This window comes from Mesoplodon mirus (assembly GCF_964341445.2).
Source record: "Mesoplodon mirus genome assembly, chromosome: 7".
NCBI classification, from domain to species: Eukaryota; Metazoa; Chordata; class Mammalia; order Artiodactyla; family Ziphiidae; genus Mesoplodon; species Mesoplodon mirus.
Window position 1 is genome coordinate 92,719,630 of NC_138983.1, and position 17,422 is coordinate 92,737,051.

Here is a 17,422-nt window from a genome sequence, read left to right on the forward strand (position 1 = left end):
ATTTTGTTGAATAGGTGGAATATATATTACATATAATATACATATTTATTTTTTATATATATATATATAATATATATATAAAGTTACTATTCAGAGTCCTAAAACGTGGATTTTTCTTACTTACCAAGAATGAACAGTAACTTGATCTCTAAACAATAAAGCACCTGGTCATAACAGAATCATAACAAATATTTGATATCAGAATGAATTCACTGTTCAGGTGTAAAGAGGGAATAGCTTCAGTTTTCCTCTTTCGTGCACCCCATTATTGCATCCTGGACAGAGGGGATTTTCTTGATTTTAATCTAAAGGAGAAACGGTCACTTTTGTTGAGATGGAAATTGACCACCCCAGTAGGCAGAGGCACTGTTTTTATTTGGCTGAATTCATGTTTCTAGTGATAATTCAAGGTGTAATAGGGTTTTCTCAGCCACTCCAAAATCTGAAAATGATAAGCATCTCACCAGAGTTTCAGGATGGCCCATTACCTATGCTGTGGAACGGATATACAAAATACCATGTTTCATCAATGTCTTCTTTGACTTATTAATGAATGGACAACTACTGAGTTAAGACAGTGTCTCATCCTTGCTTCAAAAAAATAAAAACAAAAAAACCCCACAAACACAAAAAAACTGTTAACAATGAAAACTTATTATGCCAGGCCTTAGTATGGCCTGACTTGGAAATTTAGTTTCAGAGGCTTTTGTGAATATACCAAGGGAAGAGGACCTAGGTGTATCTTATTCCCACAGGCCGCCAATAAATATTTGCTTAACGGACAAAAAATTAATATATAGTATAGGAGAGAACCTGACAGATGCTTAACATTATTGAGTGATAGCAATGCCCAAACTCATCTGTGATCAAACACTATGAAAGTATCCTCCTAAGGATAAACTTATTACAAATAAGAAGTGAAAATTCAATTATGCAGATACTTTCAGTGTCAGCTCTGATATGCAAAAAGCATGGAAGTTGTCACTGTATCTTGTCCTTACAAGATAATGCTGTACAAAATGAAAATCAATGACTTTTCTCAGACGTGATTAATAAAACATGTAACTATGAAAGAATTTTCAAATGGTAATTATGTATGTGTATATATGTGTCTCTGAAAAATCTGTGTCAAAGAAAACTGAGGCTATCAGTATAAACTTCTTTAACTTCTATCTCTTCTTACCTTTATTTCCTCCCAAACTTACCAGTATCCATCCAGCTCGAAGGATACAAGTGATTTTTATATACTGTGCAAGGTGTTTTTTTCTTATTCATATGTCCATGTTTCCCCAATTCTCTAAATTATTATCTACATCTTCAGGATCTCCTTTATTGGTTCCTTCATTTCAACATATAAAATATAAGTCCTTCTCATTCTAAAAAATTCTTTTTTGCTAATTACTTTCTCTTTTCATCCAAACTCCTTGAGAGTAGCCTATTCCCACTGTCCTCACTAGCCCCGCCTGGCCCCGACAGGCAGCCCTACACCCTCAGTTTATTGCCATCTGGCTTTTTGTCCACCACTTCACTGCACTGCTCTAAGGTCACTGGGGACCTAACTGCCCAAATCCAATGGACACTCACATTCTCTGAAGGATGACACTGTCATCTACTTCCTCCTTCTTGAAACTCTATTACCTCTCTCCTTCCCAGAATTCTTTCTCTGCTTATTACTTAAACGTTGTCAGTACTCACAATTCTCTGAAATCTCATCCATTTTCATGATTTTAATGACTGCTGGTATGTGCTGAGGACATTCAAATTTTTATCTTTCCATGTCTTCACGTGCATGTCCAGTTATCTACCAGTTTGTCTTCGGAATTCTACAGGTGCTTTAAAATTCTACATGTCCAGAACTAAAGTCTTTTCCCCACTTCAGTTCTTTATCCCCTATTTCCAAACTCAATGATACCACCACCCAACCTTAGTCACACAGATGGGGGTTCAGCCTCCGCCTCCTACTTCTTCCTTACTTCCCAAGGTCAAGTCTTGCTGGTAATTTCCTAAATACAATTAGAACTTATTTCCTCCCTTCATCTATACCTTATTTCAGACCCCTTTCTTCTTGCTATTACCTGGTCTAGAAGTTACGAAATTGCTGTTTGGTGGAACCAGTTGTTAGACATTCTATTAAAAAAGGACTCTAGAGTCAAATAGCTTTGAGGATGGCTGTGTACCATACGCCTGCTGTGACGATCCAGAATGAACATTAGCCTACAGCAGCCCCGAAAAGCTGTACAGTAAAGAAACCTGATTAACTTTACTTAAGCCAGGTTTTCCCTTCTGCCGGCCTAGAAACCTTTCAGTAGGGACAGGAGAGGAGGTGGCAGCGTGAAAATCCCACTTGAAAATATAAAGCACTGCTCCTCAGAAGAGTGGGGCATAATTATCTCCAGGCTTCTTCAGATTCCTCATCCATACTGACGTCAGTGGTCTAAAATGCCACCTGAACTTGTCCCTTCCATTCTTAGCTATTTTCTGAGGAAACCAGCTCCACACACATGGGTGGTTAAGACCCGCTCTCCTCCTCCTCGCTGCCTCCTTTAAGGGCACTTGCCGCTGCCTGGGGACACTGCACTGATCCTCCAGAGCCTGTGCCTGTGGCTCTGTGACACACCCCTCGCACACTCACGGCTCTGGACTTCCGCTGTCCACTCTGCCTTGAGTATCCTTGCCTTTCACCAGCTAACTCACCAGTTTCTCACGAGTCCTTTAAGACTTAGCTTAGGGACTGCCTCTTTTGATGACTTTTCTTTGCCTCACGGCTCCCCCTCTTCTTCCACAAACACTGACTAAACGCCCTGAATATACCCGTCACAGCAGGTCACGTGCAGGATGAGACATCTGCTGTGCGTCTTCCCCTCTCACTCCACTGCTAAAGGGCCAACACTACATCTTGCTCGTTGTTTCACTCCTCTAACACTCAACCCATGACTAAGGAACTAACTAGTACTGTAGTAGCCCTCTTAGTAACAATCAGGCAGGACCTTCTACAAGAAATCTGACACTCCAGCTTTTCTCTGATCTCACCTTTCACTCTGATTGAACTAAAGACTTATCTGTACATGTTTTACCAGGGAGACATCATTTAATCCAGAGATGTGTCATCACATCCTCTTACATACTCTGCCATTTAAAAGTTCTGCTCAGATGGGGGGAGGAGACAGGTGTGCTTTCTGACAGCCCCACTGTTTTTGCACTTCTACTGGTCACTGGCTTCTCTCAGTGCCTTCCTTAAACCCTTCTTCTCTTAACAAGGAAACAGGATAACAAAGTAATTAAGAGCCTGGTTACAGCCTATGTGTGAACAGAAACATAACCGAGGACATAGAGAATAGACTGGCGGTTGCCAAGGGGGAGGGGGTGGGAGAGGGTTGGATTGGGAGTTTGGGATTAGCAGATGCAAACTGGTGTATATACAGGATGGATAAACAAAAAGGTCCTACATGCGACTTCCCTGGTGGCGCAGTGGTTAAGCATATGCCTGCCAATGCAGGGGACATGGGTTCAAGCCCTGGTCCGGGAAGATCCCACATGCCAGAGAGCAACTAAGCCAGATGTCACAACTACTGAAGTCCAGGCACCTAGAGCGCGTGCTCTGCAACAAGAGAAGCCACCACAATGAGAAGCATGTGCCCCTCAACTAGAGGAAGCCCGCATGAAGCAACAAAGGCCAAACACAGCCAAAAATAAATACATACATACATACATACATACATTTATTTTTAAAAAGTGCATGTATTTAAAAAAACCCCAAAAAGGTCCTACTGCAGAGCACAGGGAACTATATTCTATATCCTGTGATAAACCGTAATGGAAAAGAATATGAAAAAGAATGTACATCAATGTGTAACTGAGTCACTTTCCTGTACAGCAGTAATTAACACAACACTGTAATTCAAGTGTATGTCAATAAAAAATAAAATTAAAAAAAAATGCCAGAAAAATGGTCACATAAGGGGAACTTCCCTGGTGGTCCAGTGGTTAAGACTTCGCCTTCCAATGGAGGGGGTGAGGGTTCAATCCCTGGTCGGGGAGCTAAGATCCCACATGCCTTGAGGCCAAAAAACCAAAATATAAAACAGAAGCAATACTGTAACAAATGCAATAAACACTTTAAAAATGGTTGACATCAGAAAAGATCTTTAAAGAAAAAATTCACATAAATCAGAAACAAATGAAAGATAATAAAGTCCATACATTAAAAAAAAAAAAAGAGCATGGGTTCGGGTCACATTGCAACTTCCCACTTACTTATAGCTGTGTAATTCTGGGCAACTCACATAATGTCTCCTCAGACTGTTCATCTATAAAATGGGGATGGTAAGAGTTCCCTACCTCAGAGCGTTGCTGTAATCCATAAACACGGTTAAGTGCCTTGGTAAATGTTTGAGGCTCTCTGGTTATTATGAATTAAAATATGTCAATGGCTTCTGGCCGTGTGATTTATAATAGTTTGATGTTTAACCAAATGGTAAAACTATTCCATTTATTATTCCCATCTCTTTTTAACCCTTAGCCTGCTTTGTTGTTTATGTTTTCTCCCACCACAGAGTGCTAGTTCCAGGAGAGTAAAGGCTTTATTTTGTTCACTGCTGAAAGCAACAGCACCCAGAAAAGTACTGTACATATGAAGCCCTCAGTAAACACTAGCTGAATGAATGGTGCAAAGTGTTACAAGGAAAAGTACACCCAAACTTTCATTATAATAAAAAAGTATAGATAAAAAAATCTTTCTCTAATGGCTTCCAGTCAAGTAACTGAAAACACCATATGCTATAATAAAAACATAAGTAATTTATGAAAATTTGAAGGCAAAAACATAATTTTAAAAGATTTAGACCTATGTTAGGCGTGATAGAGTATGGATGCTTTCTTGAAATTCACAATCAGATCCAAGAGTATCACTTTCAGACTGTTCTAGTAGACTGAGTTTACTTTTAGTTGTCTTTGATGAAACAGTCACTATTCTACTCTCTTTCTTAACAGAAATGTGTTTTTTCGAAGACTCACTTTTAATTGGTTTATTAACCAAAGAATTATTTTGCCCAATTCCTTTGCTTTTCTGCTTTACAGGTGAGTCAGAGCAGGAATGCAGGTCCTTCCCAGGTTGTTTCTTAGCAGAGTAGTTTTTGGTCAATTCACCTGCTTTGCTCATTTTCTCTGAAGAAGACCTGCTATTTCTAGATAATTCCTCTTCTTTTCTTTGACTTCCAGTTCCAGAAATGACATCTGCTGAAGGAGAACATGTTCTAGCAATGAAATCTTCAAAAGACTCCTGCCGCTGCTCTGTGACTGGCACCCCCAGGTTGTCTTTGGAAGTTTCTAAGGCCTCCTGAGTAGACGCTGGGACACGGAAGGAGTCGAGAGGCAAAGGAATCCTAGCATCACCTGTAATTTTCGGAAAGTGGAGGGGAAGACAAAAGACAAGACAAAAATTCAGTGATGAACAAAGCCAACCATTAAAAAGTAGAGTTCAAAACTTCAATGTTACTCTGTAATCTTATTATTAACACAGTCAATTGATTAATCAGAAGATTTCAGAGCCAGTTTTTTTTGTAATTATATCTTGCCAAGTGATTCTCAGCTTAACCTAGCTACATCCAAGGCTATGTCCGCTACGTTTTCAGACTTTGGTGATTGGGGTAGTTATTACCCATTTCCTTTCCCTCACTAAAAATAAAACCCTATTCTGTAAGATAATTAATTTCTTTGCTATCCTCCAGGCACATGTAAACCGTATATAGTTTGTGACCAGACTGTGTTCTCAAGCTGTCAGTTCCCAAGGCCACTCTGAGATTGGCTGATGGGGGCTCCAAGTAAGGCTAGAGGAAAACCTGACAGGTTTTCCCCTCCCATTCCCATAACCAGGTGATTCACTCTAATATGTTACTTATTAGCTATGTCTGGATTACTTATTTTAAAAATTATATCAGTATGTGTACCTTCATTAGTGTTCCTTCATTGTAAGCTGACTGCATACAAATAGAAACCTAGATAAAATATGAACAGAACAGACATTTATACAATTTAAAATCTGGAATATTTTCTCTAATGTCTTCTTTCTTCATTAAGGATAGTTTGCTTTAACTCATAAATTTTCTCAAGAACTTCCAGTCTCCTTATTTACAAAAGTACAGTATCATGAAATGGGCACACATTTACTAATCTCAGATTTGGAAAGGACTCCAGAGTCTTCTAGCTCCCGAGCATGTGAACTATTCGAGACTGATCATTATTGTTTTCTCTCTGACTTGGTCATTTCCTTTTTGCTAATCACTCTTAGAATCATTAAGTGCTGTTCTGTCCATTTACTTGGCTATTTTGCATTTGTTATGGGGCACTCTGTTTTGATTCTTTTTTTTTTTTTTTTTTTTTTTTTTTTTGTGGTACGCGGGCCTCTCACTGTTGTGGCCTCTCCCGTTGCGGAGCACAAGCTCCAGACGCGCAGGCTCAGCGGCCATGGCTCACGGGCCCAGCCGCTCCGCGGCATGTGGGATCTTCCCGGACCGGGGCACGAACCCTTGTCCCCTGCATTGGCAGGCGGACTCTCAACCACTGCACCACCAGGGAAGCCCCCTCTCTGTTTTGATTCTGATTTTCCTTCTTCAAGTGCCTTCTTTTCTTCTTTAGGTAGACTACTAACAGTAGAATTCACCTGGGGACGACCTAGTAAATGAAAATCTGACTGATCTATACCAGCCATTTTGGCCAACTGCCCAAGCCTAGACGAGAGGAGGAAAGGAGAAAAGACAAAGGTTATTATAATCACAGAAGAGCAGTTTAGATTTCCCCAGACCTACAATCATGAAATACTTCTAAAATCTTTTTTTTTTTTTTTTTTTTTGCGGTACGCGGGCCTCTCACTCCTGTGGCCTCTCCCGTTGCGGAGCACAGCCTCCGGACGCGCAGGCTCAGCGGCCATGGCTCACGGGCCCAGCCGCTCCGCGCCATGCGGGATCCTCCCAGACCGGGGCACGAACCCGTGTCCCCTGCATCGGCAGGCGGACTCTCAACCACCCCGCCACCAGGGAAGTCTTACTTCTAAAATCTTAAAAGCCAACATCCTACTCCAGACTACAAGCCTCTCTCTCCCCCAAATCCTCAGCCCTTTCCAGATTCATCCTCTAGGAGACATCCCACTGTCTCACTAGCAGCTTCAATATGTACCGTGCACCCTGTCCACTGCCTGTCACACCTCCATTCCCACACTTCTTTACCACCTTTCCTCCAGTTTCCAAGAATGTGTTTGTTCCTTCCTTCCCAACACCAACACCAATTCATTCACTGACAAAACACCGCTCCATCAACTATCAATCTCCACTTCCCTCTTTCAGCAAAATTGCTCCTGGTTGAGAACCACTGACCTATATCTCCCCTGCAGATTAATAATCATTTTTATGTCTAAGGCAAAGATAATTTTAATTCAAACTTATCAAACAAGCAAAAGAAGTGAAAGGAAAATTCTTATGCATTCCCGACTATTTTCAATGAAAACTGCCTTTAATTTAGTCTTTACAAAACAACTATACCTACTAATTACTCTGTCTACAGGTTACTCTTTTATAATGGGCTCCCCACTCTACCAAAGCAGGCTTCCCTATTTGCATTTCTTAAAAAATTTAATTCCTCATTTTAAAACGTCAACTATATTACCTATAATTACACTAAATTTGGCTAAATATAGCCACGTAAGTGATGAAAATTGCTCCAGTTCCTCAGCAAACTACCATTAGAGTCGCAAAGAGAAGAATGCCAGGAAGAGAAATGAACTAACCCAGCATCTTTAAGGAGAACCAGGAAAGCATGGAACTTCTGAAGAGAATTCTCAGTGCTGCCCAAAACACCTTCATCATCCAGGATCATGCTTGTCAATGAGTGGGCATGAAGGGCTTCAGACAAAGAGAAAGTTGTGTTTCTTAACTGGGCATTTTCATGTTCCAGCTATACAAGAAGACTGAAAACGTCTGACATGATTTTTTCTCATTGTCATCAAAAGTAGTCTTGCCTTGGGCTTCCCTGGTGGCGCAGTGGTTGCGAGTCCGCCTGCCGATGCAGGGGACACGGGTTCGTGCCCCAGTCCGGGAAGATCCCACATGCTGCGTAGCGGCTGGGCCCGTGAGCCATGGCCGCTGAGCCTGTGCGTCCGGAGTCTGTGCTCCGCAACGGGAGAGGCCACAACAGTGAGAGGCTCACATACCGCAAAAAAAACCCCAAAAAAACAACAAACAAACAAACAAAAAGTAGTCTTGCCTAGTTTCAAGGAACAAAACTAAAACACTCAAAATGTAATTAATTTATAATTAATGTAACCCTCCGCCAGTAAAGACAGAGACCTTATCACATAATAACCAAAACTCACAGGCACCCAACAAAGTTTCCTATATAACACTTAGGTGGTATATAAATAAACCCAAGCTACCGTTTTATTAATGATCTTTCACAAAAGATCACATTTCTAACTGGTTCAATTCATAATGGAGCCTCATTCCACATTAGAAAATGACCTGCTTTAAGTTTCCCTTAAATTAGAAAGTGAGTTATAGAATCTGATTTGAACAAAACATATTACAACTCTGCTGAATGTTAAGAATTAACTTTAGTGAGTAAAATATCTAATGCTTACGTTTAAAAGTCCTAAATCATACCCAACCCGATTTATTAAATGTACGATCACCAATATTTTCTTTGGCTTCTTCAACATATTCACCCCCGTGCACTCTTCCCCTTCTGCTCATCATCTACGCACTTAAAACCCCCTGTAAGCTCAACTCTCGTATTTCTCAGAAAGGCCGTTAATGTTCATGATGCCCCTTTTGCCTTACATGAGCAGGTGCTCAACATTTATTGAATGAGTGTCTGCCAATCCAATGGATGCACTTTCAAAAATTCCTCCCTACACTCACCCTGTGATAAATGATATTTAGATAGAACTTTTTAGATTATGCCCTGCTTTCATGCACATTACCTAATGTAATTCTCATAGTATATATTTTTATCTTTCATTGCATTCTTAGAAGTTTTCCAATATCTTAAATTTATTTCAATGATTCACTTTCCTAATTCATTGCCAGGAGAGTCTCATCATGTCTTTTATGTTACTGTATATACAATACATGCACAGAAGGTGCCTTCTTGAATCAAAGAATCATGAACAGGAAATAAGCTAATGTCATATAAAAGCACACACACACACACACACATACACAAAACCAGATTTTCACATCTTTAAAAACATGCTTTCTGGAATATAGATCATATGATCACTAAATACCAGTACATGCAAAAGTCCATATGATACCACCAATTTGCAACATATTACAGTTCTAAAGCTTACAAAATATGTGTATATGGCTTAAAATCAAATCGAAATAAAACCAAAACACTCTCAAAAGCAGATGAAACGTGTTTACCTCACTGACTCGTCTATCAGCCTTCAGTCTTATTACTCTTTCCTCCTTTAACTGCTTTAGGCACTGCTCCAGGGTTTCCTAAGCAAACAGAGTCAATATTATAACTAATTCATAGTATAATATCCAAAAGCCTTTCCAGCTATTGGTCTCATCAGGATTTAGGGGCAGAGCCAGAAGTGAACTCAGATTTTAGTCTGCTACGGGTCATATCATACCATGCCAGTGAAATGAATGATCAAAATCTATCAAATTTGCAAAGATTTATTTAAATTCCACTCTTTCCAACATAAATTTGTGGCAGCCCACCATAAAAGGCATATGCATATAACATAGTAAGTCAAAAATAAGAAGTTACGACCAAGAAAGAAAAATTCTATTTTTATTTGTGGGTCTCTTTATAGCAGGAAGTCCTATTAACGAACCTGCTTAGCATACCTGAATTGCATAATTGCAGTTTCAAAAGCATGTTTTAAAAAAGTAATCACTTTTAAAGCAATTTACAGTCAAGCACTGTTCCTGGAGTTCCCTGGGTATTAAGTAATCGAATCATCAAAACCCTAAGACGGGGCTTCCCTACTGGCACAGTGGTTAAGAATCCGCCTGCCAGTGCAGGGGACACGGGTTCGAGCCCTAGTCCAGGAAGAACCCACATGCCGCAGAGCAACTAAGCCTGTGCGTCACGACTACTGAGCCTACGCTCTAGAACCCACGTGCCACAACTACTGAAGCCTGCGCACCTAGAGCCTGTGCTCCGCAATAAGAGAAGCCACCGCACCGCAACGAAGAGTAGCCCCCCGCTCGACGCAACTGGAGAAAGCTGGCGAGCAGCAACGAAGACCCAATGCAGCCAAAAATAAATTTATAAAACAAAAAACCCTACGAGGAAAGAACAATCACTAACTCCATGTTATTTTACAGATGAGGGAAACAGAGGCAGAGAAGTAGAGTAAGTAGAGCAGCACAGCCAAGGTCACACCACTAAGTAGCAGAGCCACACTGTGGACTCAGGAAGCTGGCTGCCATTCCTGCTCATGGAGGTGGTAGTCTTCCCTTCACCAAGGTCACTGAAGTAAAATGAACACTGATAAACTATCTTAGGAGTTTTAGGAACTAAGACACTTCGGTCCTTGAAGTGGGGACACTGCTTGCAATAGGCAGAATTCTGACAGAGCCCCCAAGATGACCACTTACTGAAGTACACAAACCTTCCACTTATCCAATCAAACTCTAAATGTAGGTGCTGTAGTGAAGGGATTTTGCACATGGAATTAAGGTTCAACATCAGTTGATCTTTTAAGATAGGGAGATTATTTTAGGTGGATGTGGCCTACTCAGGCACCCCATGAAAAGGACCTGAACTCTTCCTGAATTGAAGTACAAAAGGGACAAGAGGGAGACTCTCCATTGCTGGCTCTGAAGAGGTCCAATGCTGCGGCAGGGAAGGCAAGCGAGAGGCCTCTAGGAGCTGAAACTCTCCCCCGACTGACAGCCAGCAAGGAAATGGGGACCTCTGTCCTGCAACTGCAGAATCTGAATTATGCCAACAAGCCGGAAGAAGCCTGTAGGCATTCTTTCCCAGAGCCTCTGGACGCTAACACAGCCAGACTGACATCTTCATTTCAGCTCTGTGGCCCACACAAACTATGGTGAACATCCAACGTTTGGGGCTCAATATCTTACACTTAAATTTCACGTGCTTTAACACTCTCAGGAGGGAACCCACATGTTCCCATGTGTATCTGAGCAGGAAGACCAGTCACGCTGTGCCTGGACTTCTGACCTACAGAAGTCTGAGCTAGTCAAATAGGTATTGTTTTCAGTCAGTAAGGGTGTAGTAAAAGAATTAATATTCTACTCAACCTCCAGGTTCGTGAGCAAAATAAATGATTGTCATTGTTTTAGGCCACTGTTTTGGGGTGGTTTCTTATGCAGTGATAAACAATCATAATACCTATACTTATGAAAACAGTAAGGTATATTTATACATGTTAACTGCTTTGAACAATCACTTAAAGAATGAGGAACTCTATTATATGCCATCATTGGGAGAGGAGCTGGTATCACTTTCTGGACAGTAGCTTTTGGTACCTAACAACAATCCTACATCAGGAGTTTACCCTAAGGAAATCAAAGATGTGGGCAAAGATTTATCTACCAACATGATGTCATAAGATTGTTGATAACCAAACCCTAGAAGAAAGCTAAGAGCCTCCGAATTGGGACTGGTTTAAATAAAAACAGCTCATCGTCTGAAGGAATGCGCTATGAAGCCACTAAGAATGACAAGAGGTCTCAACCAGAGTTCATGAATGGGCTTCAGGAGTGCTACATTCAAAATATATCTGTGCGTTTTTCCTGGGAGATGATGCATAAGCTTAATCAAATTCTCTGATGTAGAAGAGTAGTTAGTGACATGGCAAAATATTTCGGATACTTTTTTAAGACAAAAGAGCAGATTAGGTGTGTGTACATGCAGAGGTGGCTTTTATTTCCTTCAGGAAGTTCATTGTTTTCAAACATTTGCTCAATGAACATATATTTTTATATTCAGAACATGTTTAAAAAATTGAGAGTCTAAGAACTTCAAATTCTTTAATGGTTCATTACTAAAGCCAGTCAAATTTTCAATGGGGAAAAAGGGAAAAAAATTGCAGAATTCCTCTACTTTTAATATAATGGTTTAATCAATCTTCTAAAACTGATTTCAAAGAAATTCTAAACAAATAAACAAAAAAACAAAAAACCCTCAGCACGGTCAGAGGAAGCTACACTAAAATTCCTGACTGGTTCTAAATAGCACATCAAAGTGCAATTACATGCAACAGTTTCTCCCTCTAATGGAGGGAATTAGAACACAGTGTTCAATTTTTGTGAAAAAGTGTACCCTCCTCCTACAAAGTATTCAGAATTCATGTCCCTTACATGGAAATATGGAACCAAAAAAGTTAGAAAGTAAAATTGCTTGATATTCTATTACTTAAGTAAGACTAATGATAAGGCTTTGGAATAATTTTCCTTCCTGCCATCTGCTCTCCATTCCACCCTTCTGTACACCAGCTAGGGTGATTTTTCTGGGACAAAGCTCCCATCATATTGGATATCAAATTTTATGTTCAACTTTTCTCCATTTAACATTGAAATCAAGCATTTCTCATATAATCAGGGGATTCATAACCTTGATTTTTTTGTGTGGGCTACAAAATATTCCACTGAGTGGGTTTACTGGTTAACCATTTTACACATTTAAATTCTTTCCAACTTTTCAGTATTATCAGACAAAATAACCGTTTTTATGCATGAAGGCCTTTTTCCATATTGAGAATAACATTCTTACAATAAATCCATAAAAATGAGTTTGAGATCAAAGCAAATGAACATTTTTAAGGCTCTGAGGTACCTACCTCCAGACTTCTTTCCAAAAGATTTCTGAGATTTTACACTGCCATCAGCGATGTATCACTTGGTATATAACCTCTACTATAACTGTTGGCTTACTTCCTCACTTAGAGTGCAAGTTATTTGAAGATAGGGGGTGTATTTTATTAAGTGTTTATCCCCAGCACCTGTGCCTAGCACAACGTAGACGGTCAATAAATAATTGCTTAATAAGGAAAATCCCTGCCACACACGTACATATAAGATGTACGAGTGTGAAAGACAGACTGTGTGTTTTTCTCTAACTGGATAGATGAAAACTTGTCATCTTCTTTAGTGTGCAATTTTTTTGCTTATAATTAGTCATTAAATTTCTCTTTTAGATTATATTGTAAATATTCAGATTCTCTGAGGCAAATGGGCCTGGCACTACCCATTAGCTACAGAACCTTGGACAAGTTCTATAACTCTAGGCCTCAACTTCCTCATCTATAAAATGGAGATAAGCTCCCATATTACAGAGCTCTTGTGAGAATTACATGAGTTAAAACACATATAAAATTAGAAGAGTGCTTGGTACATAGAATATGTGCAATTAATGCTGAATGAATGAACATGCGAATGCAAACAGTAGTGAAGGGCTTAAAATGAAACGGTCTCATCCCACTCCCACATCCAGCACTCAAGAAGCGACCGATTCTTTACGCAGTTTTTAATTGTAAAATACGATATGGGTACTGAGAAGTGCACAGAACAAAACTGTGAATGTGACAAATAAAAAGAGAATACTTACATAAGCACTACTCGAATCTGAAAGTATTGATACTTGTCAGCATCGCAAAAACCCCCCATATCCTTTTCTCATCACAAGCTCCTTCCCTCTTCCCGGTTAAACACCAACCTCACTTCTTGACAGTCATTTCCTTTAACCTGCATGCATCCCTAACAAAAGAGTTTAGTTGTGTCAACATCTAACTTTATGTACAGGATCATAGTATATGAAGTCTCTTCTATCTTATTTCTTTCTCTCAACATTGGTTTAAAAAATTCATCCACATTGCTGCCTGTAGCTCTAGTTCATTCAATTTTATTGCTGGATAGTTTTCCCACTGTACAAATACACATCATTTATTTTTGACTGTTAATGGACATTTGGTTTGTTTTCAGTTTGTGCTAATGCAAATCATGGACAGGAATCCTGCTGTGCCCGTTATTCTGGTGCATTTACACAGGGCGGGGGTGAGGGCTGCTGGCTCACAGGCTATTTATATACCTTCAGTTGATGGAGAGGGCTAAATGCTTTCCAAAGTAGTTGTGTCGATTTATACTCCAGTATAAACAGGGTAGAAGATTCCCATAGTACTTCAGACCTACAATACCTGATACTACCAGACTTTTTATTTATGTATTTGTCAATCTGATTGACATGTAGTTTCCTTGGTTTTGACTCACTTTTCACTTATTACTTAATGAAGTTGTACACTTTTCTGTGTTTACTGGCTGTATGGATTTCCTTTTTTATGAGGTTTACGTCAAATATTGTTATTTTTTATTATTTTATTATTATTATTTACTTTTGGCTGTATTGGGTCTTCGTTGCTGCGTGCAGGTTTTCTCTAGTTGCGGCGAGTGGGGGCTACTCTTCATTGCGGTGGCTTCTCTTGTTATGAAGCACAGGATCTAGGTGCGCAGGCTTCAGTAGTTGTGGCACATGGGCTCAGTAGTTGTGGCTCATGGGCTCTAGAGCACAGGCTCCGTAGTTCTGGTGCACGGGCTTCGCTGCTCCGTGGTATGTGGGATCTTCCCAGACCAGGGCTCGAACCCATGTCCCCTGCCTTGGCAGGCAGTTTCTTAACCACTGCGCCACCTGGGAGATCCAACTATTGTCATTTTGAATTCTTCTGCATTTCCAAGTAATACTCTCACATGACTATTTTCTCACTAAATTGGAGGCATTATCTGTTCACTTTCTGAATTACTAACAAGTAAGGGTTTAGTTCCTCTATATTCTTTCCTATGTCCACACTGCTCAGTAAAGTTATGTCATCATGAGTTATTCCACTGCTCATGATCTCTTTGACATGTAGTGATATACTTAAAAACCTACATTGTTGATCAACTAGAAACTCTCTCAACGTCACGCTTTGTAAAATAAGGACATTCATACCATCTTCCCTTTTTTCAACCTCCTGTCTACCTTCCAAACCTAGCTCTTACATTGTCAAAGTTGAAATTTATATTCTATTCTATGTGCAGTTAATTCTTCTGTTATTTGAGAGTCAGTACGGAGTAAGGTTTAAGAGAACAGGCAGAGAGCCTAAACTCAAAGCCTCGATCCAACCTTAAATTAGGTACAGCCTGGGCAAGTTCCTTCCCTGTCTTAGCTTCCTGTTCTCAAAAGTAGGAATGATATTAGCACCAACCTCATAAGGCTATTCAGAGGATTAAATGAGTTAATATATGCAAAAACACTTAGAGCCTAATATATACTAAGTACATACTACTACACAATACATTTCAGTACATACCAAGTTAATACTCATACATACTAAGTATTGTTTACTTTAGTTATTTGTGATTACATGCACGTTGACAATAAAAGCTGCAAACCAAGACAGTATTGCCATTATTATAATGAAATTAATATTGCCCACTGCAGATGTACTGTGTCTCTGTGTATAGACTACACCTCGTTCCATACTGTGCCAGTGTCACTGCCCTTGTGCAGGGTGACCACATACCCCAAGCCGCCTTGGGCTGTTCCAGTTTATACCTGTTGTCCTGATGTTACAGCATTAGAGTGCCTCCTTACACTGTTGAAGTGTAAGGAGTTTGGACAAGTTCCGGTTTGGACAACAAATTAGATACGTGGTCATTACCCCTGTGTGTCACTGAAAAGGGGGACATCTATAGTGTCAAGCTGAAGTGGATTCTTCCCTTCCTCACCAATAGTAGGTTAAAAATCAACCATAGTCTAGTGTGCTTCAGGTTTATGTCCGTAGAGCCTTTTCTCCTCTGGAGTTCAAGTTCCTTCTCCTCTTCCTCTCCTTCCTCCCTTCCAACAGTGCCTAACACCTAGTAAGTACGATATGCCTCAAGGTGTTTCGAAGCTCTCAATCACACAATCAATAGAAGCCTCTCCATTCTAGACTAGCTGCAATCTGCACTGAATCCCCTATTACCTTCCTTCTTGGTTTATTGACTCATTTTGCTGGATTATTTCTATAAATAGCTTAAGGTGTAGCACAGGAAGTCAATTTTTCAAATTTCTTTGGGTACAAAATATCTTCTTCAGCCTCCACTTATGACTGATAGTTTGGCTGGATACAAACCCCTAGGGTGAAAATTATGTGCCTGAAAAACTTTGGAGGTATCTTTCTAATGCCTTCCAGGATCCATGGTGCTCATGACAAGTATGATAAAGTCAGATTTTAACCTTTTTTTTTAGGAGACCAGTATTTTTCTCTCTGGAATGGATGTATCCTCTCAGTATTTTATTCTATTTTAATTTATTTTTTCAGTATTTGAAAGTTTCACAAGGAAGGGTGCCTAGGTATGAGTCTATTCTTGCTCATCTTTTTTTTTTTTTTTTGCTGTACGCGGGCCTCTCACTGTTGTGGCCTCTCCCGTTGCGGAGCACAGGCTCCGGACGCACAGGCTCAGCAGCCATGGCTCACGGGCCCAGCCGCTCCGCGGCATATGGGATCCTCCCAGACCGGGGCACGAACCCGAATCCCCTGCATCGGCAGGCGGACTCTCAACCACTGCGCCACCAGGGAGGCCCCTATTCTTGCTCATCTTGCATAACTATTTTCAATCTGAGGCCTGATGTCTACTTTCAGCTGTGGGGAATTTTGTTGCCCTTTGACAGCTTCCCTCCATTTTTTTTCTGGGTCTGGAGTTTCTAATAGTAACATGTGGGATCTCCCAGATGCAGCCTCTCTAACATATTTCTATCACATTTTCCATTGTGTCTTTCTTTTTTATATACTGAGAAATTTTTAAAATTCCTACTGAATTTATTTCAGCAACCATATTTTCATTTCCAGGAGAACTCTTTTGCTTTCTGACCATTCTCCTTTTCATTAATACCCTAGTCTTATTTTATAGTTGCTAGCTCTTTTTAAACCTCTCTCAGGATACTAATTAGGGTTTTTTCTTAAATTATTCTGTTCCCTAAATTGTCCCTGGTCCTACTAGGATATGCTTTCACTCTTTTTCCCCCTCTCTCATGTTGTAAGCTTTACTCAACTAACAGGCAAATGACAGTTATTTTCTATTTAAGAATGAGCGCAGAAAGCTCCCTGAAGTCAACGATTGATAGGCTTCTTATGCAGGAAGAAGCGGGCAGTAACTGTAATAGGATCTCCCCCAAACACAATTTTCTAGAGTGTAAAAACTCACACTAGCTGCCCCAGTTCTCGCCAGTTTCACTGTTTTCAAAATGAAATCATCTCATTTCAGGAGGGTGAGGGCGGGGCTGGGAGTCCACTCCTCGAAACACAACCCTTCAATGAGCTCCCCTATTTCAGTCACACTTTTAACTAACTCCACACTCTCTCCTACATGCGCATCAAAGCACGGAGCTACTTCTGCAGGTGGGGTCAGAATCCTCCTCAGTTGCACGTGGTCCC

The 17,422-nt window shown here is 40.3% G+C and overlaps 2 protein-coding genes across 2 annotated transcripts in view; both read right to left on the reverse strand.

Annotated features, from left to right (window-relative positions):
• Nucleotides 1-17,422, reverse strand: part of LOC309807674 (uncharacterized protein) — a 239,551-nt gene that overhangs the window by 173,027 nt on the left and 49,102 nt on the right. The gene's annotated exons all lie outside the window — the stretch shown is intronic.
• LOC309808058 (centrosomal protein of 78 kDa-like) lies at nucleotides 3,906-5,476 on the reverse strand (the record flags this gene model as incomplete). The annotated part of the gene is made up of 1 exon (XM_082628063.1): nucleotides 3,906-5,476. A coding segment is annotated over one exon (633 nt), but the record flags the coding sequence as incomplete, so codon positions are not given.